The sequence below is a fragment of the Pholis gunnellus genome (genome assembly GCF_910591455.1).
Source record: "Pholis gunnellus genome assembly, chromosome: 8".
Taxonomy (NCBI): domain Eukaryota; kingdom Metazoa; phylum Chordata; class Actinopteri; order Perciformes; family Pholidae; genus Pholis; species Pholis gunnellus.
The window spans coordinates 22,970,214-22,993,080 of NC_136534.1; the positions used below are offsets into that span (position 1 = coordinate 22,970,214).

General features: G+C 41.7%; 2 protein-coding genes across 4 annotated transcripts in view; one reads left to right on the top strand and one right to left on the bottom strand.

Moving 5' to 3' along the window:
• The window catches only part of rgl2 (ral guanine nucleotide dissociation stimulator-like 2), a 28,302-nt gene extending 13,110 nt beyond the window's left edge, over positions 1 to 15,192 (top strand). For all 3 annotated transcript variants that reach the window (XM_079165194.1, XM_079165192.1, XM_079165193.1), the window contains 15 exons: positions 794 to 850; positions 2,601 to 2,797; positions 3,504 to 3,613; positions 4,332 to 4,547; positions 5,772 to 5,875; positions 6,942 to 7,026; positions 9,532 to 9,588; positions 10,632 to 10,718; positions 10,834 to 10,866; positions 11,228 to 11,349; positions 11,459 to 11,545; positions 12,072 to 12,165; positions 12,342 to 12,566; positions 12,799 to 12,913; positions 13,106 to 15,192. In XM_079165194.1, the coding sequence (XP_079021320.1) occupies positions 794 to 850; positions 2,601 to 2,797; positions 3,504 to 3,613; positions 4,332 to 4,547; positions 5,772 to 5,875; positions 6,942 to 7,026; positions 9,532 to 9,588; positions 10,632 to 10,718; positions 10,834 to 10,866; positions 11,228 to 11,349; positions 11,459 to 11,545; positions 12,072 to 12,165; positions 12,342 to 12,566; positions 12,799 to 12,913; positions 13,106 to 13,287 (1,771 nt within the window). In that variant the 3' untranslated portion in view covers positions 13,288 to 15,192. The remainder of the gene's footprint in view (positions 1 to 793; positions 851 to 2,600; positions 2,798 to 3,503; positions 3,614 to 4,331; positions 4,548 to 5,771; positions 5,876 to 6,941; positions 7,027 to 9,531; positions 9,589 to 10,631; positions 10,719 to 10,833; positions 10,867 to 11,227; positions 11,350 to 11,458; positions 11,546 to 12,071; positions 12,166 to 12,341; positions 12,567 to 12,798; positions 12,914 to 13,105) is intronic.
• Positions 15,193 to 15,786: 594 nt separating this feature from the next.
• Positions 15,787 to 22,749, bottom strand: dnase2 (deoxyribonuclease II, lysosomal). The gene is made up of 7 exons (XM_079164004.1): positions 22,621 to 22,749; positions 21,786 to 21,883; positions 21,420 to 21,588; positions 20,469 to 20,565; positions 19,709 to 19,873; positions 17,183 to 17,401; positions 15,787 to 16,985 (listed from the first exon to the last, which is right to left on the bottom strand). Exons 1-7 carry the CDS (start codon positions 22,648 to 22,650, stop codon positions 16,621 to 16,623), a joined length of 1,143 nt encoding a protein of 380 aa, XP_079020130.1. The 5' UTR covers positions 22,651 to 22,749; the 3' UTR covers positions 15,787 to 16,620.
• Between the last annotated feature and the right edge of the window lie 118 nt (positions 22,750 to 22,867).

Here is a 22,867-nt window from a genome sequence, read left to right on the forward strand (position 1 = left end):
TTTAAAAAGGGATCTACACGAAGTCTCGGAGCCGTAAATCCATCTTGTAGAGATATTTCACTAGATAAATGAAAAACATTGACAGGCTGACTGCACTAGATGAAAAGTCTTTAAATCACTAAAATCCATCATCCTGTGGGCTGTGTGCATGTCTGTACAACATTTCATGGCAATCCATCCTTTAGTTGCTGAGATATTTCAGTCTGGAACAAAGCGGTGGGCCGACTGACTGACGTTGCCACTTTAAGAGCCTCACAGCTTCGTACTAACTACTAAAGTGCAGATAAATGGTTTACATAACAGTCTGCGAAACTGGTCACTTTACACCTACTTTACATTTTCACGAGATAAACAGATTTTAGTTCATCTTTGTAATTTGTCTTCAAGCTGAGTCTTAATATAAACAGCAGTCTTCAGATTAATTGCGTAACTTAGTTTATACAATGGAGGAAGCACCTGGGTGCTTATTTAAATAACTGCAACATAATTCAGCAAAAAAACTTGCTTGTGAAGGCTTTTTATTCCCTTATAAAGCCGTTATTAAATAATGGAGGCATTTGTATGAAACAGCTTTTTGGAAAGTTTTTTTCCAAACGAAGCAACACAAAAGAGAGTTTTGACTCCCGGCAACGAGCTCAGTTTAGCTGCAAACATCAGGGCAGAAAAACAAGCCCTAAATACATTTATCACAAAGAGCATTATTTATGACTCAGCAGATGCACATATTTGAAGCTGAATGATATTTATGTTCGGGTTTTTTCTGCTCCGCTGACTTTTCTTTTTTTGTGATCAGATTGGAGAATCCGCCCGGGAACAGCGAGAAGAGCCATATGAGACAATCTTTCAACAAGTGAGTTTTTGAAAACACTACCCAACATCTTCTGTGCAACTTATACTGTGAAACGCTTTGTGGTCGTGTGTGTGTGTGTGTGTGTGTGTGTGTGTGTGTGTGTGTGCGTGTGCGTGTGCTTAAATATAAGTGTGAAGCTGTGTGTGCCATAAATACATCTTCTAAAGAAAGTTTCGCTTCTTGTTTTTGTGGGAATATTATTATTACCAGGCACAGTTCCTTTTTTCGTTTCAAACTATGGTGACTAGTTTGTCTTTTACTACCTTGTTTTTAATATGACACGTTAAAGTTTTCTTCTTTAACTCATTATGAAGTAAATGTTGATTGAACAACGTAATGGCTGCAGAATAATCACACCATTGGTGTTTAGATTGGTTCCCGGAAAGCCTCGCTTTAACTATGCAATCCTGTCTGCCACTGGGAACCATCTCCCGGGAAATCAAGGCTGGATTTATGGCCGCTATCGGTAGCTATCTCCAGCTACCAGGGTGTCAATGGAAGTTATTTGCAGTTACTCTCCCCACAAGCGGAAACAGTGGATGGTGGAACGACCGAAGTAACTGTGGAAAACAAAATGCTGTGTGTCCTCTGTTGTTGGTAGAATGCTAAGCTCTGACGATAACCGAAAGCGAATCCATTTTTTAGTGGCTCCCACAATAATACCACCAATAGTTGCTTTCACTTTAATATAAAACAAGCAAACACCAGCAGAAGACACCAGAATAAAAGATAGAAACAGGAAATGCAAACCATCTCAACCGGCCTATTAACTGTATTAACCTACAAGGTGCTAAATTCAAAATCGCTCTAGTAGTATAGCAGCAAACAACTATTCATGGTAAAAAAGTGCTCTGAGCACCTTTAAAAAGAATGTGTATGACACACTATGACAACAATACCTTGTATGAATGAGCTTGTCACAGCTCATTCTGGGCTGTTCGCTCTTTGTTATGATAGTGTCTGTCTGACACGTGAAGTTCAGGATAGACAGACACGGACTGAACAAGCTTCTCCGACATTTCTTTTTATAATCAACACTTGAAATGATGAAGGCACTTGCAAAGGACAGGGTAGTACAAAATGTACCAAAACACCGGCAACAAGGAAGATCTTGAGTAGATGATAATACATATGAAACACAATTTAAATCATACCTTTTGAATCTTGTTTGAATTGACACTTTTACCTGAGCTTTTCTGAAAAACGGCGGAGCGCTCAGAAAGAAGACGCCATGTGGCCTCAGGCCCTTCGTCCTGTTCAGAACGGAGACTGTGAGGAGGGCAACACGTTGATCCTCTGCTTCCACTATATTATAGACTCATCTCTAAGCTGCTTTTCTTGTCCAAACCCCCTGAGAACGTGATTTCCTGGCAAACTTTTTAGGTGTGTTGGAAAATATCGATATATTCAATCAATTCCAATCTGCAACAGTTTGTTCATCTGCTTCTGGCAACCTGCGCCTCCCCCGGGTTTAAACCGGAAACAGATGCACCTCCCTTCTTTTGCTTCCAGCAAACTTTGGGATTGATTTGAAAGTGTTTCTTTCCTATTCCTGATGACCTGGTTTACCGACACAGGGAACCTTTTTGTTCTCTTTGTACACTGAACTTTCTGGAGGTCGTTGGTATAAAAACAAAAGATTATCATGTTTCTGATGATGTGACCCATAAAGGTCAGAGTCACATCCTTCTAAAGCCATGGAGATAATGAATCATTTCTTCCTTCAACATCTCTCTCCACATTCCTGCAGAGCGGTGTGTATGGTGTTCAGCACATGGCTCTCTGAGTATCCTGAAGACTTTAAGAGTTTGGAGGAGCCGTCACGCCTGCTGCGCCTGGTTCCCCTGCTCCCCCAGGACACCCCGTCCGCAGTCGACCTCCGTGCTCGCCTCCTCCGGATAGCCGAGGAGCTCAGCGAGAAAGCCCTGCTCCCTGACGCCCATAAAGGTCTGTAAATTCACTGGGATTTAAATGTCACCAGTTGAGACCTCGCTAGATGAGGTTTGTAGAAATACACTTGTTGTCTCAGTATAAATCACAACCCGAGGCTGCAAAGGACAAAGACAATATATCACGGGCTGGTTGTGGCTTCCTTGAAACGTAATCAAACTTTAATTATATTATTATATTATTACTTTACAGACCAGTTTCCCTAGTGGCCTTCTGAAGCCAGGAGTGTGTAGAACGTTGGTTACTGAAAATACTCTGGAAATACTTTGTGTTTAGTGCTAATAAGAAAAATAGTGGACATGGTAAACATTACGCTGTTAGCTTGTTGCCATGCTAACATTGGCATTTAGCTCAAAGTACTGTTGTGTCTCAGTACAGCTTCAGATCCACATCCTCTCATCCTGTAATCTCGAGGTCACGAGTGAAATATCTCCATATCTCAACATAACAAGGTCATTTTCTCATTAAAATGTGATATTTATCCAGTTGCCTTGGGTTTTCCTGAGATAACCAAGCTGTTATCTTGAGAAAGCCACGATTCTCTGGAACAAAACAACTTCATTACCACACTGGACACCACAACATCAGAGCAGCAGCAACTCTGAGAGAAACAGATTCCCCCCAACTAACGGATTGAAAAGATATATAGGTGTTTCTTATATTCTGCATTCCCAGTTTTAGTAAACACGTTCACCCTTTGCAGATAAGACCGGTTTCACCGGCCCTCCTCCGGACGCCTCCAAGTTTGAACCCACCAGCATCCTTGGATTCCCTGCAGCGATCATCGCTGAGCAGCTCACCAAAATAGAGACAGTGAGTTCTGTCTAACACGTTTTCAATGGAGGCATGAAGCAACATATTGACCAATGAGGCTGAAATTGAATTAGGATTCAGTGGAAGCTATTCTCCTTTTGAGTTTGTTTGCATGTGATTTGTCAGCTGTAACTCAGCTTTGATGTCAGTGTTGACTTTGTGGATTAATTCAGGTATGCTTAGTTAGCAGCTCAAGCTAGCGCTAGACTTGTATGTAATTTACCTACCGAAAAAAATGACTCCTTAAGAGTGTCTCTTAGCACAAGGAGCTAAGCTAACAATCAAGGTACAGTGAGCACAGACACCGACACCTGCTAATTGGTGCTATAACATCATATAAATGGAATAAAACAAGAATTTTACAAATTCAATCACACAAGGTACAACTTCAGTGAAAAGCTAGCAGGACGTCTGGCCTCCAATTAACTGCGCAGCAAGCCATATTATGTCCCGTATTGTGTGATACATTTTTCAAAAGGCACCAACACCACAAACAAACACGGCCGAGAGGCCAAGTTCAGTGTCTCGAATTAGCCAAGGTGACATCCAGCAGACAGTTAGAGGCCGGGGCGCTTGCTGCAAAAACACAAACAGAAAGAGGCCACCCTCTGAAACTCAATTTCTATCAGCATGAAATTCAAGCGGGAAGACATTTCGGTACAGGTCACCTGATTTGATTAGTTATTGTTTATGAAATCTGTATGCTGTCATTTATCAGGAGCTGTTTGTCCGTCTGGTCCCGTACCACTGCCTCGGCTCACTGTGGTCTCAGAGGGACAAGAAAGGGAGGGAGGGCGTTTGTTGGTCCGTCCGGGCCACCATACGTCAGTTCAACAAGCTGGCCAAAGCGGTTTTAGCGTCCTGCCTTTCGCCCACCAATCTGCGCAGCCAGCAGAGAGCCCGACTGCTGGAGAAATGGATCAGCGTGGCAGAGGTCAGTGTGCATAAATCAAAGGACACAGCTCTAAAAAAAAAAATGCAGGTTTTGATGCCATTTTTAAAGGCTAAAAAAATGTTGCTCATCCTGAAATGAAAATGTTAACAGTATGTCAGTTGGGGTTTCAAGTCTTCAAAAATCCCCAACTGTGCATTTTCCTACAATAAACCCCCTTTAATCCCCTAAACGTAATCCTATTCTCAGCTCCGACTTTGCACATACCATCACAAATTCACGGTCAGCTTGCGTTCTGCTGTGACTGTTCTGGTAATTTCACTTTAATCAATAGCTGAGAGCAAAACACAGCGATGACGTCTTGAATTATGGTTTATTTCTGGACAGCAGCAGCAAATCTGTAAATAGTGCTCCCTCACTATTCGAGTGCATTTGGTGGTCGATCACTTCTGGCAGTAAATAAGAAGCGAGATTATTAAAAAAATCTGCATATTTTATACGAGAAGTAGACCCAGAGTTCCACCACACCTTGAGGAAATGGAATAGGAAATGTACTCTGCATGAACAGGACAAGAAATGTGCTGAGTCGAGAAATGTGATGCACGACCTGAAGGCAAACACTAAAGCTTTTAAACTGCTTAAAAATGTCGGTCTTGTACAAGAGAACTGTGGATTAACTGTAACAGCGTTCTGGTTATTGTGCACAACAATCTGTCTCCTTTTAAATTTTGAAGAGCTCACAGCACCTGCTCACACACACACACACACACACACACACACACACATAAACATATCCTGTCCTTGGTTGTTATGGTCATATGAGCGGTTTTATTCCTTTCAGAGCTTCTTTATCTGTGAATAAAATGCAGCTTCTCTCCAGTATTCCTGAAGCTGCATTTGTCATCACGTTCACACACTCGCACACACTCGCACACACTCACACACACACTCCAACATCCTCTTTGGCAGAGCGAGGTATCGCTGGTTTGCTGCCAAAGTGCCGTCCTAAGCCCACCCCAGGTTTCTTTTGGGACAAACCTCTTTAGCAGCATGCATTATTCAGCAACCTCAAGCCGATACTGTAACTCAATACCAGCCAGACCCACACCCACAGGTGTTCTCGGTTACAGTGTCAGTGTGTGTGTGTGTGTGTGTGTGTGTGTGTGTGTGTGTGTGTGTGTGTGTGTGTGTGTGTGTGTGTGTGTGTGTGTGTGTGTGTGTGTGTGCATGCAAATGACTGTAGTCATCCGTGTGTGCTTTCAACAGGAGTGCCGTGCCAGGAAAAACTTCTCCTCGCTGTATGCCATCGTGTCTGCCCTGCAGAGTAATCCCATCCACCGGCTGAGGAAGACGTGGCAGGACACTGACAGGTCTGCAGACGAACAACTCGCAGTTTTAAAGACGAAATTTATTGCCACACACACAGAGAACGGTTTTCACTGAGCAATGTGATTCAGAGTTTGCTAGCCTGTCAGATTGCCTTCTATAAAAAAAGAATACCTAAAAATAAAAAAGTCAGGACAACATGACAACAAAAGTTGTACACCAATTGTGCATATTAGTATCATAATTGAGGTGTAAGGTAGTTGTGTTTGTACAAAAAAGCGGGAAGAACAACATAGTAGGCATTATAGTATTACTGTAGGTTATTGGGGACTTTAATTGACCTGTGCTGGTGACCGAGGAATGGCAACAGTGGCACCTCACATTAATATGGTGGCTTAAAACTGAAAGACACAACAGTGGTTTGAATTCATTCAATACAACATTACAGCTGTGGTCATTGCAGACACACCTGGTGGAGATCTGCACTCTACCGACTGCACCCTTCTCGTTAATGTTATTAGTTTCACCTGTGCTTTTCCTGCTGTGACAAGTCACAATGTCCACACCGGACACTGGATGAAGAACACAGCAGATTAATTGATAACGAACATTTTCCAAATCAGTGAATTTTGTCAAGATTCAAAAGTAAATACTTAAAGCTGACCTTCGGCCCTCTATGAAGACAGTATATGTATAGTCATCTTCAGATGCTTAGAGCTTTGATCACATGTTCAAAACAATTTTTTTTTTAAATGGCTACCGTAAATTTCCTCATCTATTATTCACCAAGGTAACCTTTTAAATAACTCTGAATTAAACCTCATAGAGAAGAAGTACAATTTCATTACATAGGCTAAAAATGCCACTTCAGCACTCAACATGAACCCTTATCAGTCACAGCATCGTCTCTGAATCTGCATCACTCTGTTAATGTTATTACACATTCTCATTCATCAGTCATTGTCTCTCAAACTTTAGTATGCAATGCATGCAGCACATGATTTTGACCTCGCAGCTCGTACAAAATGTCTTCATTGGATTTCATTATCTCAATAATATTGGAACATGAATGCTGATTTAATTGAATTCACTGCTTTGGTCACTTGACAGGGAGGCAGTGAGGAGATACGAGGATCTGTCAGAAATATTCTCCGACAAGGACAACTACTCACAAAGCAGAGAACTCCTTAAGGAGGTAAGTCTATGTCAAGAAAAAAATACAGAGCTGCAATGGAAATGTTAATATACTGTACATTTTCAAAAGTTAAAAACAGGCTGACATAATCGGCATTATACGGTGTGAATGGAGCAGGTTCAGTGAGAAATGTGATCCTTTATTTATGGCACGCAGAGGCTGGTTCCTACATGACGCAGCGTTGAACCACTTATTTTTGAATGAGCCTGAACGTCGTCTTGTCATTTAGCCGCTTGTGTGTTGGATAAAACTAGCTTAGAGGCTGGAGAAGCTGTTTCTTGTGCCGTCAGTTTTTAACTCTCACTCAGAGGATCAAAGTGTTGGAGTGCTGTTTTGATCTGTATTCAGATTTCAACAGCTCTTTTCTGATGTCTTGGACTTGTTTGAGGATTCTTGTTTATGTTTTTAATTGCCTTGCTAAAAATATCTTCAAAGATACTTTCACCCCATTACAGCAAACACTTTGAGTGTACACCTGTGTGTGCGATATGTAAACTCCTGAAGCATTAGTGTTACATACAGGAAGAAAGACACCGTTTTTTCGCTGTATGCAGGTCCAGGATTTGGGCTTTAATTGCTACGCTATCAGTCTTAACTCAACATCATCACAGTTTGGGACTTGATCTTATTATTGTATGAACTAATCCATGTGGGGAAAAAAGAAGAAAAGGGAGGCCTGTAAGGCTTTACTTATAAGCGCTGAGCTAAATGCTAACATCGGCAAGCTAACCACCGTCGTCTTAGTTTAGTGTGTTAGCGTGATCATTTTTGCTATATTAGCACAATGTGCAGCTGAGGTTGATGGGAACATCATTAGTTTTGCAGGTATTTGGTCATAAACCATACTGGACAAATACAAATATTGACCTGATGACCGAAATCAACGGGATACACCCTCTGGGAACCATGAATCTCTGTACAAAATGTCATCTGAATCCATCCAATTTCTGTGAAGATATTTCTGATATAACCGATCAACTGACTGACATAGAGAGGCAAAGTTGCTTCACTATCCTGCTATCCCTAGAGCAACGCAGCTAGCATGGCTAAAAACAACATACAAGCAAACCGCGAGCACACACTGACATCTGTCGAGTCTCAAACGGCAGCTCTGAAAAGCCACGTGACTCCTCCGCACATTTATCTCACATCCTGCTGACGAGCATCCCATAATTTGAACAGCAGTATGAGACATGTATTAATGTGTCTGTCAAGCGCCACTGCTGGACCACATTTATTAAATTCCTATCTGCACAGGCTAAAATCGAGCCGTCTCAGCTGAAAACAACATTGGAGTGCTCGAGATTTACGACTGCTTTAAAAGACCAGAAACCGGTCTAATCTGGTTGAGTATAACTGCCCTTATTCTGTCAACACTTGCACTTCAGTTTGATATACCCATCTGAAGACGTACAGTATATTTAGCTTGCACTGTGTCACAGAATTAGAGAAGTTGACAAGATTAGCCGTGTTTTGATTCGCTGTTGCGGTGCAATGCAGGCATCAATACCTTTTGCATTAGCTGCGATTTTATCCGTGATACCCCCCAAAGGAATTCAATCAAACATTTGCTTTCATTTTGAAAGCTTCACTCTGAGCTTTGATGACAGAAAAACACCATCGCCTTCTGTTGCCCTTTGATTTTTTTTTTTTTTTTTCCCCCGCTCAGTTGCTTCCCTTCATCTCAGAGCATGTCTAAAAATGACTACGACTAGCAGACAGAGAGTAAGATGAATGATCCAATGAAAGACTTACTCAAAGTTTGAGGAAAGGAATTATTCACAACACTGTCGTGGAAGCATCTTACAATATAGTAAAGTTTATTTTGTAGCATGATTATAACTATGTCTAGAGCAGTGTCATCTTTGCATTTACAATATTAATGTCATGAAAATGTATGAAAGTGCGTTCATGTTAATATTAGTTGTCCTGGTTTTATCTAGTTTAATGGTACATTTATGGTAATTTGTATATGTTTTCAACCTGAATTTGTATTTTTATAAAACAAAAGAAATGCTTTGTGTTGTGTATTCATGGGGGAATCGTCTATATCCAATTACAAATAATTACATAAATATAAATATATGATTAAGGCCCTAACCTAACTGTCATCAGCCATTTAATCTGATAAACATACTCTATTTGGCTGGCAACATACAGACAAAGTCAGCACCTAGCTGGAGAACATAGTGGAGCATTTAGCAGCTTAAGAGGCAGATTTTTCCGGCTGGAAATGATGGAAACCAGATCAGAGATTTCAAACATCTGACAGAAAACTGAATTTACATTCATCATGGGCTTTTTGGGGAGGGGGTCATAAAGGACAGACGCTGAAACAGAGCGTGAATACAGGTATATTGAGAAAGACAGTAGGCGAAATAATAAGGTTTTTTGAACAATATAGCAACATTTTTTTTCTTAGAAACCCAAAATACAAGTATGAACCTGAAAATCGACATATGTCTCCTTTTAAAACCTCACAACATCCTTGCTTTTGTGTTGCAGGAGGGCTCGTCAAAGTTCGCCAACCTTGACAACAGGCTCAACAACAAACTTAATAGGGTAAGTAGAGTGGAGTTAAAGACTTGATTCGATGTGAAATAAGGGAGTGATGGAGGTTTAGCGATCTGAGAGGCAGGCTTGTTTGTGGAAGATCACTTGCTTTAACATTTTGGATCGAGAAAATGAACTCCCTCTACAACCTGCTGAAAACCAAACACTGTTGTCAACGGCTGAAATTGTGCGAATACGTCTCTTAAAACACTAAAGAGTTCACATGAAGTTAAACATTTGTAAATTATTCTCACTGGAGCTTCAAATCCCCACCAAGACATTTCAGATAGTTCCAGTCACAGAGGAGTAACTTCATAATGACCTCAACATTTGTTGCTGAGGCAAAACCTCAGATCTTCAAGCGCATGAAAAAGACCAATTTTCACTAATTTTACAGCCCATGTCATGTGTGCATACCAATCGTTTTAGCCTGAAGGGCTGTACTCCCCCACAGGCCTTTATGGGAGACCTTGGAAAACGTAGGAATGATGTAAGAACCTGCAAAAGGGATATTGTAGCAGTTAGGGGGACACAATTTTGTAGAATTTCTTGTGAAAAAAGCATTCAGGTGTCATTTTAGGGCTTAAATCTTATTTTATTGTACGTATATACTGAATGTTCTTCTATAGATTTTCAATATAGGATGAAATGAAACAACGTTTAAGTTAAAAACACTCAGTTATGATCAATATAAAATCCTGATGGTTTTGCTGAGAGCTTGTATATTTCAAACTAAAAGTAGTAGAAAACACAGTTTCTCTACAAAACGGCTGCATTCAAACATTGATACTGATGTCACTTTTGCTAAGCGGGGGGTGTTTCAGTGGTTTGATGGAGGGTTGTAAGGGCTATCGACCGGCGTGCAGCAGCAAAGCGGAACAGAGGGCTCTCTGTGTGTGTGTGTGTGCGTGTGATGTGCTGAATCCTCAGCCATCGTTTGAAAATAGCTGCAGGCGGCTGCTCTGCAATCCCTCTCTGTGTGGGCTCTTTACGACGCGAGTAGAAACCACTGGGGAATTGATAAAACGCTCTTTTTTTTTTTTCTTACACAGTGCAACGCACAGGGCACCGTGCCCTACCTGGGCATTTTCCTCACAGACCTCACCATGCTGGACACGGCGGTCAAAGACAGGCTGGATGTAAGTCCCTCCTCGTCTCTCTCTCAGGGGGAAAAGTTGTTCACAACCCCTGGAAGTTGCTCAGTATTTTACAATTATCACTCTGACATAGCACATCCTGTCACTCCCTTTGCAGAACGGCTACATCAACTTTGACAAAAGGAGAAGGGTGAGTGTTGCAGTGGGCGAGATAAAAGGTCAAAAGTTTAGAGATTTGCATTTCGCTCTGGATTAAGCTTCTGTTTCTGCGGCGCATGACACACAACAAGCAATTATGACTGAGGTCGGTGTGCTTGATGAGTAGGAATTGTAGCACCCTGGCAAAAGTTCTGTGAGCGATCCTGTTAGAGAGCAGAAGACGAGCAAGAAAAAGATACGTGGGCTCGTTTTTTAGATAAGAGCGTATTAGAGGCGAGCAGAGGGAACATATCTGAGGAGAATGATTCAGTGGAGGCAGCCGTGAGGTGCAAAATGAGAAGCAAACATAGTTATTATGAAACGTGGTGATGATATGCCTTCTTTGTTAACAGGAATTTGAGGTTTTAGCTCAAATCCGTCTCCTGCAGTCTTCTTGCAAAAACTGTGTTTTCACCGCCGACGAGGCCTTCATACAGTGGTATCAGAGTGTGCCGACGCTAACCGAGGAGGAAAGGTACATATCTATACGTTTTGGTTCCGGTTAAACAAAATGTCTTCAATGCATTCATTTGTGTATGTGGGACAAAGACTGATTTAAAAATATTCAATGATGCCTATTTCAGCTACAGACTGTCCAATGAAATTGAAGCGCCTGGTGAGCCGAGCCCCCGTGGCCTTACTCCAACCGTCATCATCACACAGTGCCGAGAGTAAGTTATACTGAACGCCCCTACACACACACACACACACACACACACACACACACACACACACACACACACACACACACACACACACACACACAGTAAAATGACCATGATACCACATTCACACAATTTTTAGACTAGGATTTAGTTTGGTCCAGGTTGTGGTGGGTTGTCCGCAGATATGAAGTTCAGTTTCAGGAGCTAACTGCTCGGACTGTGAAAACAGTAACATCCCTCGCTAATGGAGCTTCTTTTGTTGTTGTTTAAAGTCTGGAGCTTACCTCTTATTGGGCTTGAGGCTTGAAAAGTTAAAAGAGATCCGTGTTACAAAGGCAATGTGGACGGGGACACATAAATGCTGAAAGAAAGATGCTATCGAGTTGCATTATGACAATTATCTGGCAATTTGTTGACTAAATGATTATTTAAAAAGCAAGAGCCAAAAAAAAAAAAAGCATATAAAAATAAACGCAATTATAAGTTTCAACCCTAATATGAATGTGCTTTTACATTTCTATCGTGTCCGCAGCCTGAGCAGCTCTCGGACCAGCCTGACTGGTGACAGTGACAGCCTCTTTGACTTCCCCTCCCCCGTCAATAATCTGCTCTCAAAACTCACTAAGGTAAAACAGGTTGTTTTTTTTAGACAAACGTTGCATTAAGCTTGTTTCACAGACATCGTATGCCGGAGCGACTCTTGTTTTCCATTTGGTTTAGCTCTGCTCAACAGCGTTGTACTGAACTTGATTGATCCTCCCTTGATTGTCATCAGCACCGTTGCTTTCATTTGGAATTGCAGCACATGAGATCTCCGTCTGTGTCCTGTCTGGATGTCGACACGTCTTCTTCGACCAATGAATCCACCCCTGCCACGCTGACTCCGTCCACTCCCATAAAATCGCACCGCCGCTCAGTCTCCTGCGGCAACAACCCCCCCAATAACATCCAAGGGTCGGGGCCCGACATGCGAATCATCAGGATACGGATGGACCTGCAGGATGGAAACCTGTACCGGAGCATACTGGTACCAACATCAAACCGTTTGAGTCTAATTAACAGCAGCAGCAGCAGCACAGCGGGACTGTAGAAAAATGTCCCGAATTATCTCCAACATGCTGCACTTACGTCGTCTTGTCTGCAAGGATCCCGTAATGATGCTTATCAGAATCACATCCTCAGGATACAATGGGCCGAGGATATCATTAGCGCGAATCACGCTGTCCTCTTGTCATTGTTATCCTCCTCTCTCCCCTCAGGTTACGAGCAATGACAAGACCCCCACTGTGATCAGCTCTGCCTTAGAAAAGCACAGTCAGGACCCCAAACAGACGCCCAGATATGAGCTGATCCAACTTCTGGCTGAAGGGAAAGGTAAAGACGTGTTTCCAGTGCAGAAAAATACAACACCTATTGGATATGTGCATGGTATTTCTGTAGCAGTTTCATCATTAGGTGGCGTATTTCTGTGAAAATCAATGTTGAGATTAAAATTTTTTTTGCATGTATCTTAAGTTGTGGTTAATTTCAGGGTTTGTATTTGTCTCTCTTCTACTCGTGTCGCAGAACTGGTCATCCCTGCTACAGGAAACGTCTTCTACGCCATGTCGTCATCTAGTGTTGACTTCCTGTTGAGGAGGAAAGGCGGGAACACTCCTCTGGGCTCGCATCCGATCAACACGGAGACGAGCGCCACCTTTCCTCGAATCAAGGCCAAGGGGAGGAGACTGGTCAGGACACTATTTTGACGTTGGTTATTTTTTCCTCAACCCAACTTTGTCCACAGTGACGGATTTTCTCTCTTCAGTGAATGTGGCCTTCCACACATGCCTTTCTCCGCCGTTGCTCCTACAAAGCTTGTTCTACCAAAACACCAACGCCAGGACCAAGTCTTAATCGACAACATGTCATACCTCCAGCTGCCCTGCTGCGTTCACCGGAGCCGTCTACTGCCGAACAACAGTGTCGGTTTTCCTCTTTTCCAAACAGTATGCATTACTAAGTTACACCCAGAGGAAGAGCAATGGAAGCCTTTAACCGTGTGCTTTTGGTGCTGGCTCTCGAGTCCCAGTCAGGTAGCACTTGATTTATTTTCTTTCATTCTTACTTAATGAATAAGAACTTTTTTTTTTTAATTGCCTACATCCACCAGGAAATCCCCTGCTGTTAAGTGTCGTGAGTGACATTTCTAAATGTTAAAAAAACACATTTGATTGGTCAGGACTTCTGAGATGCCGTTGAAGGATTAAGGAAAGTGTGTTTTTATGGGGAAGAAGCAAAATGAAATCTAAATATGCAGAGGTCCTGGTTCTGGAAGGCCCAAAGACACAGAGCGAGTGCATCACCGTAGCTTGTCAAATGAGACATATATATGTTTTGTATATATTTATATATTTTGTACGTCTGTATGATGTCAACATTGTGTTTACACTGTCGAGGAGCTCTGGGTCCACGTGTCCGAATTGTCCAATTCACAAAAGAAAAAAAGTGCATCAAGTACCTGCAAGATTTTCACTTTAAAGAGGCCAGCATGTGTCCACAGACAGTGAGTGTAATTATTTCAGCTTTGACTCATTTCAACACTTAAAGCTGCATTAATCAATCTTTTAGTAATAACAATTCATTAAATTACTATTCATATTGTAAAAAAAAAAAAAAAAAAGATCATCCCAGAAGCTCAATAGAGCTTTTTTGGCCTTTTGTAGCGTTGGAATCTTTCTTCATGGTTCATTCTCATCGCTGTTATCGACCCTGTTTCAGATAATCCAGTGTGTGTGCTACATGAACAACCAGCAGACACACAAAGTTAGAAACTATCAGCTAAAGAGACAATTTTATTTGTTAAAGACCAAACTAGCCCCAAAAAGAGAGCGATGCGCACTTATTTTATCCGACGGCCAGAAACACAACTCCAGATCAACACTTCCTCTTCAGCTGGATGTGTATGTCCTCAGATGTTCAGTAACGTAGTAACTGTAGTAACTTTATCAGCTGTCATTCAGCTCGTTTGGAGTTCTTCTGACCCCTAGTGGCCAAAAGTTGATTATTGCAGCTTTAAATGAACCCCCTTGCAGCACTTTCAAAGCTCCTGGCTTTGCTTCAGTTTATCCGCAGTAGCTAAAACATGAGGTATGGAAAATCAAAACAACACACCGCCATTATTAGGTCTGAGCGTCCCAACAGAGAATGAGCTAAACTTAAATCATGCAGATTCCACAGCTCAGCACCATACATCTTCACTGTTTACATACTTCCAATTTCATGGTGTGAATGAACACGTGTAGGTTTGAAACACACAAGCTCTTTCTGTTTTTGTTTTTTTAAATCTGGACTTTGATAGAAGTCGTGTGACCTCTGGTTGTATCTGCTCAGTGCTGGTGAGGCCTCCTTACTGGCTGAGGCACGAGCATGGAGGGACCAGGGAGAGGATTCTGGGTAATAATAGATGACGTGTGCTAGCGTTATGCTACGCTACCGAATTGTTTTAGTGCCTTTCTCAAACGGAATGCACATCTTCCCTCGTGTTTGCATTAGAATGTATTCATGGAGCACACGCCGTCACCTCCTGTGCTGCGTCGTGTCACATCAAAGCTATTTATGCACTACATACAGGATGTCCTATTTTTGTGTTAATAAATTTACTTTTATATGAATTTCATTGCTTTTGATTGATGTGCTGTAACGTTTTCCACCTTCAATACAGACATATATTTTCCATGCTGCTGAGTATCCCATAAATATAATTAAAGCTGTCTGTACATGTCAGATACACACATTTATATTTTTCTCATGGATGAAGCGAGACAAATTTATACATCAGCGACAAAAACTACGCCTGTGTTTTAGTCTTTTTATTCAGACTCAAGATAGCCAGCATCTTTATCTTCAAGCTTAATCAAGGAATGTGACACAAATATAAAATCTAGGACACATTAACGAAAAAAAACTGAGTTAAGGATATGTATGTCAGAGGAGCACATTAGAAATTCACAAACACTCATACAACCCAGTTAATAACACAAGCATTCATGAAACACAAACTATTAAAGCATTCCTCACACCTGAATACATATTGCACCTTTAAACAGACAACGATCATGCTAGTGAGTCAGCACTGACACATACAGTTTGCAACATTGACTCTTTAGTTTCAGTTAAAAGAATACCCAGCGGTTTTAAAGACACTTTAACAAATGCTTTCATTTAAAGTGGCCCTTTGAGGTTTTTTGTGTTTTTTCCCAGAAAGCCCTCTGCTTTCTGTCAGATTTGACTAATTGTCCTCCTCCAGCGTTGTTCTGTATGCATTAAGTTTGAAGAGGAGGGTGCAGCAGCCCTTGATAGCAGCCCATAATCGTTCTGAACAAGCAAATGAACAAGTAAAATGGGTTTTTGTGCCTTAAAGGCCCCGGAAACATATTTCCTCAATCAGCCTCTTACTGTGACTGATGGGGTCCCACGTGAACACACTATGTTCTGCTAAAGTTGGGTCACTTCCAGTTATTTTAACTCTCTGTATTTCTTTTCTTTGCGCTCTTTGCACTGGTTTGAAATGGGCGGGGCTTGTTTCAATAATGTGTTGTCACATACTTCCACGCACCAATCAAGATTTAGGAACACAGTCCTGATTAGTTGAGTTTTTTTTTAAAGCTCAACTTGTAATAAATAATACCTATAGATGATTGTTTTCAACCTTTAATCATAAGTGTTTAATGTTGCAGAGAAGTGCTAAAAATGTAAAGCTTTAAAGCAACCTGTCTTAATATATTGGCTGGAATGTGTATTGCATCACCCAGATGCAGATAAAGCCACACATGAAAACCAAAGCATTAAAAGTGGTCAAAACCTCCACAGGGAACCTTAAAGAAAATGATTGTAGCATCTCAGGACTATCACCAAGATCATTCATTTACAATGCTAAACACGCTTGATTTCAAATTGATTTCCCCAGACATTAAAAGATAATCACATTGTACCAAATTAGTGCAAACGTTTAGCTTAAAAGCCCCCACATGCCGGATATAATCTGAGCCTTAAGAACCCATGACGGCCCTCTCCTTTACCCACGGGGCTCCAGCAGGGTGTCAGCACTGGATCGTCCCTCCTGCACAAGCCTCACACTCCAGCGCCGCCGTGCGGTAAGCCTTCCACACCGCCGGGTCCTGCAGACACACCGTGCCACCGCCTCGCTTCTCCTCCGCCTTGTTCCGGTTTATGTCTCCCACGCACACCCAGCCTCCCCCGGCCCCGGCCTCCTTGGGGCTGACGGCCCACTTGGAGTGGTCCTGGCTGGCCTTGAAGGTGAACGTCTGCCCCGGGTTGATGAGCGTGATGTCCAGGACCTTCCAGCCCAGCGAGCAGTCGGAGGGGAGGATGCCCGTGGAGCGAATCCAGAACTGGACCAGGAGGTCTGACCGGAGGCTGGGGGCCACCCAGGAGTGGTACAGGTCTGGTGAAGCAGAGAGGGGAGATGGATGGGAACATGTTTTTATTATCTCTGGCTGTAAATTGTCTGCAGGGGCGAATAATAACTATTATTATTTGGCCTCTTTATACCTGCAAAGAAACTCAAGGTGAGGCCGCCTCAAGATGAACTGTGTCCAGAACAAGCTTGAAAACACTTTTTTTATTGCTCCAAAGTCGTACCTTGGTCAAAAGAAGACCCTTTGGCAAAGCTGATGAACTTGGTGCCGTCCTTTGAGGTCAGAGTCACGCTGCGGTTGGACACAGGTTTCATACGTGGAAAGGTGTGACCAGACGGGTGTTTTTTCCCGCAGACAGCAGCCAGTGCGGGCACCAGGGACGCCAAGGACTCGGGGACGTCGCAGTCGTACACATTAGGCTGATTGATCTGAAGCTGCTCTCCTGTTGGACAAAAACAAATTGGATTTGAAGGCAAACGCTGCTACCGGCGCCCCAGGATCCCGGTATGGGTTCAGTATAGTAAACGAGCAGCGCTGTCTTGCTGACATTGGTGCGGAGGCGTATCAATAATGTGCACTGCAACAGAGGATAGAAGGATAATAGAACTATAGATACAGTGAAAGCATTTTACTCTTCCATGTAAAAATCCATGTATGTATCATTGGCGTTATTTTGTTTCATGTTATTTTTCTTCCTTTATGTACGTATACAATATGTAAATTGTTCCTTTGTTGGCCTGCATCAAACAAACTATAAAAGAGTACACAACTGCTGCACATACAACACTATACACTTAACTCTGATTCTAACACAAACACATTATGCACTTCAGCTTACTGTCTTTCAAGGAGCTCCATTGGGACTGCAACTGACAATTACTTACATTATTGATTAACCACTCCATTCCTCTCTGCTTAACTGATTCACCATTTAGTCTACAACATGTCAGTAAATGGTGAAAAATGACCATCGCAACATCTCGTAGTGACGTCTTAAATCTTTAAAAATGGCTTTTCATCTAGCGACACCGCGGTTTGACATTTTTGTCTACAACTACTGTCCCCATTAGGATTAATTGTAATAATGTTGGTGATCCATCGACTTTTCATCTCGCACCATCATGAGGTCACATTTTCAATGGATTCAATACTTTGGTTTGTTACCAAACATCTGCAAAACCGATGACAATCCCATCAGCCTCAGTTGTACTTTGTCCTGATTACACTAACATGAATTAGCCAATGCTAACACGCTAAGCTAAGATGGTGAGCATGGTAAATATTATAACTGCTAAACATCAGCGTGTCAGCATCGTCACTGTGAGCATGTGAGCGTGCTGACGCAGCGTAAAGCCAAACTTAAGCCTCACCGAAGCGTGTCTTAAAGACTATTGTTGCCTCGTAAATGACTTTTAATCAACCGTTAAAATAGTTTAAGTTCATATCAAACGACTGATCCATTAATCGGCTTTCTGTTTCAGCATTAACTCCATGCAGGAAACATCAGTAGTTCAGCCAATCAAATCAATAATTGAGCTAATTTAAAACATAAACAAGCATATATTTCTGACAACATACTAGTCTTCACAATTTGAATAACCTAGGTTATTTATGAACTCGTTAACGAAGTGTCAAATCTCAGTTTCCTCTCATTAATGTGCACTTTCATGGTGCCCTAAAATTAAACATGACACCGTCCTGTGTTTGACATCGCTGGGTGTCCTCGTTAGCACCGGACACCGCCTCACACTGAGCATCCCAGAGCCTCACAAGAGAGCCTCTGATGGAGCGAACGCACGCCGCAGTGTGAAGGCCAGTATCTCTATGGTAACACGCCTCAATCTAATAACATTACCCCGGGCACTGCCATAGCAACCGGGCGAACTTCTGAGTCAGTCAGCGCGGTGACATGGCGTGATGACACCTGTTTATGCTGATTGCCTGGGATCTGCATTATCTTGTTGTAGTCGTGTCAAAACCTGACAGGATTCTGAAGTACTGGGGGGGACGAGACAATAACGACCGAAGAAATCCCTTTCGACATGAGACAGCATGACAAATATTCATGGTTTCAGTCTTAGAAACAGCATTTACACCTTAATGGGAAACTCAGACTCACCTGAAACGTGCTGAAACCTGTTTTCACGAAGCAGCTCTTTAAGGCCGAGTAACATCAGGGAAACTCTTATATATGTAATACGGGTCATTATGGGTTTAATAGGCTTTGTCTTCCCTGAAGAAGCGCCATTACATTGGCAGGGGATTACACGATGGGCTGATATGCTAACTTGTCATTTAAATCTAACTAAAATGGAAGGAGTCTCTGTATTTATGTATGTCTGTCTATGAATTTTCTCGACAACCGTTCATCGGATCGACTTCACCCTTGGTGGGTGTCTTGCTCAGGACTCAAGGAAGCGCAGTGTCGACTGTTAAGTCGTTTGGATGAGCGGTTCTCGAGAAAGCTGATAGCATCAATATAACCGCATTTCAGAAGCTACTGGTATTGTCTATTTAGCAAAATATTACCTTTTTTACCAATATAAATACGAGTTTTAAAAGGAATTCCTTCTGAATTAAGGTATATTCACTCCCTCATATATAATAGCAGTCAGAAGGCAGGGAATGAATCGTTATCAGCTCCCAGGTCTCATATTGCGATTGTGGTCTAATACCTTCATCATCGTCATCCGTGCATTTTTACAACAGCTCCGTGCTGTACAGCCTCACGGCAGGACTCCGGTCTTACCGATGGTCTGGAAGCGGTCGAGCGGGTAGGTAACGCAGATAAAGTTTTGCCCGTTGATCACACCGCTGCTGGGGTAGTAATACTGTCCTGCCTGACGTACAGGAGGGAAGTTAGGCGTGCTGTGGACCAACCAGAAGCCCTGATTTTTATCCAGCAGGACAACACCTGAGGAAACAGAGATATGAAGATTGTCAGCAACAAGCATCGAGGTTTCCCCTCCAGATGGCTGGAGTCAAAGCTAAATCAACTCAACTGTGCTCATTTATCTTGTTGATCTCTAAACAGAGGAGCTGAATATTCAATTCTTCATCAGTACCAGCTCATCTCTGTCACGTTGTCATTTTAAGCATGCTATGATAAAAATATAAATTACTTTTGGATACTTTCAGTTCGTAATTTGTTTGGCCTTAAACATGATTTGTGCTGTTTTAAAATCAACCAAGTCTCTGGATTTCAGTAGCTTTGTTTTGGTATTGTTGGCGACTCTTATGGGTCTCTTTTACTTAAATAGGATTAACATTTGTTTTATATGTATTTCCATGTATGGATATATGGAATACAAGGTGTATAATGAAGCTTGATTTATGAAATATTTAGTTTCATACAGTGTTGCAGTAGACTTTGTCATTTTTGATTTTACACAATTTACACAAAGTACAAACGTGCCCATATCTGCTGATTTTGAGTACAAAGCCAAATCTCTTGAAGCCTATCTGGGCTATGCATGCAGGCCTTGGAGCTGGACTGCTGTGGTGTTCACCTTTTGTGTGCCCCCCCCTGCTGTTGCCAACCCATCCATTACCAACGTCCTCAGCTGGCCTCTGGTCATTGTAAAGGATGTACGCTACCTCTGTGTTCTGTGAAGAGGAGAGAGGTTCAATGAAATTAAAAACAGTGTTCTTGGGCCGAACACAAGAAACACACACACACACACATACATACACACTTCAACTGACAAACACAATAAAGCAGAACACTGTTAACTGTTGACGTGTACAATCATATATGTTTTGTGTGATCATGCTGCTGAAACAACTATAACATCGTACCCACAGCTGTTCAGAGACCGTCAACAAGTAACTTTCAGTTCCCATTTCTTAATCTGATATAATATGTCAAGTTGTCATAGCAGACGGTTTTTTTTAAAAGGCTTACCGCTGCATTGAAAAAGTATTTTTATAAAATGAGAAGTCTGCAGTGAAACAGCAGAAGCAGGCAAAACTAAATCCAATCTGCAGATGTCTGGAAGAAACCATAAGTATCTCCTACTGATATTTCTTGGCTTAATATAGTTTTTTTTAATACTGTGGACATTAAAGAAAGGGGCAAATAAATCTAATATAAATACCTCAGGAAGATTTACAACCACTATGGCAAAAGCTAATACGGATTCAGATAGATAATCTGTATTTTTTAGGGATGTAATTTGCATTTTAGGGACCTGTCAAATAAAAAGTCCTGACTGTCATAAAAATATGATATTGATATGGCCATTTCACATGAATCATGCATGCAGTTGAAACGTGAATAATAAGGAATTGAAAACTATAATAACTCTGTATCACATGTAGGACGCTAGAGTCCACCCGGGTGATTTCCCAGACAATTAACTCCAATTCTCGGTAAAACCGAACTGAGCTTGCTACGTTTAGTTTCAGCATTTGTTCCACTTTTGTTCCAGATGAAGAAGACACCTGGCGGGGGGACACACCTGTCCTTGTGAGTACAGTTGTCCGACTGTTCTGCCCAGAGCCCCCGTGGTGTCGTTCACTGTCTCCTTCCCTTTAGTCCATCCTTCACTCCCCCTTTCTAGCAGTAAATACATCTCACCCTGATGGGGAGATTTTTCATGTTCTTTGGGCAGCTTGTACACGTAGAACCTAACACAGAGAATGAGACAGTGAGTGCACCTGAGGAGGACATTTGGAAAGCTGTAAATGAGCTTCACACGACACTGGTTTGCAAAGTGTTGTTTCTACGAGGCTTTCTTGAGTCACCTAACAGGGCTAAAAACAAACAAAGCATAAAGTGTATTTATAAACGATTGCTTTGTCCATGAACACTGTCGATGAATTACCAATCAACAGCATCTCCTTGGTCGTTGTAGCAGGTGATTGGTGAGGTATCGCCCCCTAGTGGCACACAGAAGGTCAGCAGGGACAGGAACAGAAGCATCTGAGAAGAAGACACATCTATTTATCATTACATATACATATATATGCCTGCCATTTTTGCATGTATATTGCTGCATGATAATAATGATTAAGCAATTCAAATGTGTCTTTAAAATAGGTTACAATAGTAATTGGAGCAAAATAGTCTACTTAAAGTACCAAGTAAAGTAAAAGTACTCATCGTACACAATGACCCATTTCAGAATAATAAATCTATATCATATATTTGGATTATAATCATTGATGCAGTCATATGCAATCACCACTTTAATGTTGCAGCTGGTAAAAGCAGAGTAATCTATTACTATTGTATACATTACTGGGAGGCTTAATCTCAAATAATACATCTGGATTTATTTATTTGTTTGTATTTTGTAATTCATAATGTAAAGTAACTAAAGATATATAAATGTAGTGTGGTAAAAAGTACAATATTTCCCCCTCGTTTGAAGTTGCATACAATGGAAATACTCAAAGTACAAATACCTCGAACACGTACTTGAATACAGGCGTTACTTGAGTAAACGCACTTCTACATTTCAACACAGGTTCAGTCAGGAAGCGTATTAATTAATACAGTTAAAACCGATGCAAATGTAGTGAACGAAAGCTCAAACTGAACTTTAAAGTATAAATCACAGTAGACGTTATAGCCTAAAGTTACACGTAAAAGTAAAACTACACGTTGAGCTTATTGCTTATAACCACTAAAAGCTTCATTTAACTACTTCTACTAACCTCTGGCTGAATGCGTGTTTCCTCATTCATGTCCTCAACAGATTATAAACCTGATCTCTGCTTGAAGACGTGCTGTAGTTCCTGAGCAAGTTTCATCTTCATCTACATCCTCGTTTAACTAAAATCTGGGACCACAACAGTAGGATGAGGAAGTGACGTCACGCAGCCGTTGGCTTCTTCAACGACACTCGCACGTTAAGACGTTTTTACTACAAAAAGTTTAAAATGTTCGAAGCATCGACGGAAA

Bases quoted from the DNA above. Each gene is read 5' to 3' on its own strand.
- dnase2 (XM_079164004.1), bottom strand. From the start codon at position 22,650: ATGAATGAGGAAACACGCATTCAGCCAGAG. The intron at 21,884-22,620 runs GTTAGTAGAAGT...TCTTCTTCTCAG, and splicing joins AAACACGCATTCAGCCAGAG to ATGCTTCTGTTCCTGTCCCT. The intron at 16,986-17,182 runs GTACGACTTTGG...CTGCTTCACCAG, and splicing joins AGGGTCTTCTTTTGACCAAG to ACCTGTACCACTCCTGGGTG.